Consider the following 2,917-nt stretch of genomic DNA (forward strand, 5'->3'; position numbering starts at 1 on the left):
AGAGAGAGAGAAAATGGTGGTGCTGAGTCAGGTAAAACGCTCTCTGGGGAAACGCAGGTGCCGTCTCCCCACACGGAGGACGAGGACGCAGGCTGAGAGACGGAGGGCGAAGTCTGGCGACTAACTGCAAATGGAGACACCAGCCGAGCCCTGGCCAGCGCCCGGACCAGCCCGTCTGCTCTTGACATTGCGCCCGACAAAGAAGTTCGGCCTCCAGGCTTCCGCTCACTTCCAAAGCACAGAGGACACACAACGTTTGGCAAAAAAAGAAAATGGCTTGGTAAATCACCCCCCTTTTCTAAATGTTTTTATTGAGTTTTAAAGAGAGTAATGGAGAGGGAGAGAGAGAGAGAAACATCAATGATCAGAGAATCATGGACCGGCTGCCTCCTGCACGCCCCGCACTGGGGATGGAGCCCACAGCCCGGGCCTGGGCCCTGATGGGGAATTAAACCCTGACCTCCTGGTTCCTGGGTCGATGCTCAGCCCCTGAGCCACGACGGCCGAGTGACCCCATGTTTTTCTTCAACCAACCCACCCCCCCCACCCCCCACGCGGAACCTCTGGGCCCAGGAAGACGGGCCCCTGAAAACGGGCTCCGAGGGCACCGACCCGCTTCTCGTCGTCCTGCGTGTGCTTCCTGGTTTTCTGGAGCAGCTTTAGGCCTTCGATCTGCCTGACGAGCAGCGGTATGGTCGCCTTGAACCGGTCCTCCAGGCTCACGGCGTCCAGGATCTAAAGGAGCGAGAGCGAGAGCGAGCCCGTTACTAGAAGCACGCGCTCCACGGCCAGGCGGGCGGAGGCACAGCGCCCACTGTCAGACACCTCCTTCCAGGGGTCACCTCTCCCTGCGGCCAACACCACCACAGTCACTGCATGAACTCGGCGAGGCCGCCTGGCACGGAGACCAGATCCCTAAACAAGACCAAAGAGCATCTCGAGTTTCCATTTAAAAATGAGGCCACATGTGTGGTCCCAAAAGCAAGAACAGAACACACACTGTATGGCCACTCCTTCTGGGAATTAATCTCCGAAAGCCTAGAATGTGTCTACACATTAGATCTAAACAAATTCGAGGCTCAGAACATTGAAGTTTTACTCACACGGGAGACTAGAAGCACTTTCCGCCACCGTTCCCTGCCGGTGTGGCGGCCACGGACACATCAGGGCAACTGGCACCCTGCTCGCGCCCGAAGCAGGTGCCGGTGCTCCTGCCGCCGCCCGCTCCTCCCGGGGACTGAATCCCTGCTTACACCCAGTCTGTTTGCGTCAGCGGTACTTCCTGTTACAACAGCTGGATTTAAGTATTACATAAACTGATAAAGGAAGGAGGGTGATTTCAATAAAAACGAGTTTAGCCGGACCGGTGTGGCTCAGCAGTTGAGCACCGACCCAGGAACTGAGAGGTCACTGGTTGGACTCCCGGTCAGGGCGCACGCCCAGGGTGTGGGCTCGGTCCCCAGTGGGGTGTGTGCAGGAAGCAGCTGGTCGACGATGTTTCTCTCGCATCGATGTTTCTATCTCTCTCTCCCTCCCCCTTCCTCTCTCTCTAAAAATCAATAAAAACGTATTTTTTTAAAAAATAAATGAAAACTAGTTTAAAGGTTCTGGGAAGACTCAACAAAGCAGGCTGCTTAAAAATACTGTAAAAGTAAGTTTGCAAGAGAACTTTCACGATTTGGGGAAAAACATGCACATCTAAGATCTTGAACTTGATGATTTTTCAAGTGTCTTTAAAACTCGTTTCTCTCTAAAGAAACAGAAATGGAAAATTACAGGTAACGCATCACGGTGTGTTTCACGTAAGAAACACCAAGAATCCCAAGCAGCCCACGCAGGGAAAGGGCGCGGCTCCGCGTGTTTAAAAACGGTGGACGGGGTATATTTATATGTTTAGGTTGGGTTAAATATCTACCTGTGTTATTGTTCTCTGCTTTAACCTTCTCCATAAACTGACGAGTGCCAATGCTGAAGACGCGAGTAAAAGCCCTCACTTTGAGATTCCCTCTCACTCCTCCGTGAGCCGCCAGCAGCCTCACGGAAGGCTCGCGTGTCCTCGCTCTCTAGACCCAGCGGAACCGTGACCAAGGGCCTCGGCGCCCGCGGGGCCCCGCACCTGCAGCTTCTCCTTGTTGCTCGTGCGGATGATGGACGTCAGGATGTCGGGGAGGGCTTCCCGGGGAAGGCTGTCCAGGAGACGCCTCAGCTTCGCCACCGCGGGGACGGACATGTCCAGCATCTCCACCAGCTGCGAGGGGAGGGGGCGTTACTGCCGCGCGGGCTTCGTGTGCGCCTCAGAGGAATATGCCAAACAGAATGAAAAGCAAAAAGGGCTCCAACATGGATAATACTAATGCATATAAATCTGTGGTTTTATTTAGAAAAAAATTAAAATTTATTGGAAAGTTGCAATGGTACAATGAACTCTATATTCTTCCCCTAAATTCACCAATTATTAACTTCTTGCCCATTTGCTTTCTCCCTCTCTCTCCCTCTCTTACACACACACACACACACACACCATCACTGAGGAAGTTGCAGGCATCGCGGCCTCTGCCCTGAAGCACAGGGCACCCTCTTACGTCACCCAGCGGGCGGCCCGGCGCTGGAAAGCCGCACAGCTGAGGCTAACCTGCTAGCAAACCAGGAGCTGAAACACAGCTTCCCAGCAGGACCCTCGGACTATGAGAATCTGAGTGCCAACTGGGAATGATTTCTGTGAGGCAACGGAGTTCGGGCGCTTTCAGTAACTGGGATCCACGGGCTGGACACAGGCTGCGCCCCCGTCTGGACGTGGCCGGGCTGCTTCCCAGCTCCTCTCACACAGACGTGGCTGTGAGCCCTGAGACACGAGGGAGTGCCAGCTGCTCTGGTGGGAGCGCTCAGAGCCGCGAGGGGGCCGCCGTCTCCGGCTCCG

General features: G+C 54.8%; 1 protein-coding gene across 1 annotated transcript in view; it reads right to left on the reverse strand.

The window, feature by feature from the left end:
• LONP2 (lon peptidase 2, peroxisomal) overlaps positions 1-2,917 on the reverse strand; it is a 41,171-nt gene that overhangs the window by 29,883 nt on the left and 8,371 nt on the right. Inside the window, exons 3-4 of the mRNA XM_015564693.1 lie at positions 2,117-2,248; positions 539-735 (exon numbers count right to left, since the gene is read on the reverse strand). Coding sequence (XP_015420179.1) covers positions 539-735; positions 2,117-2,248 — 329 coding nt within the window. The remainder of the gene's footprint in view (positions 1-538; positions 736-2,116; positions 2,249-2,917) is intronic.

The sequence above is a fragment of the Myotis davidii genome, unplaced genomic scaffold, assembly GCF_000327345.1.
Source record: "Myotis davidii unplaced genomic scaffold, ASM32734v1 scaffold181, whole genome shotgun sequence".
Taxonomy (NCBI): domain Eukaryota; kingdom Metazoa; phylum Chordata; class Mammalia; order Chiroptera; family Vespertilionidae; genus Myotis; species Myotis davidii.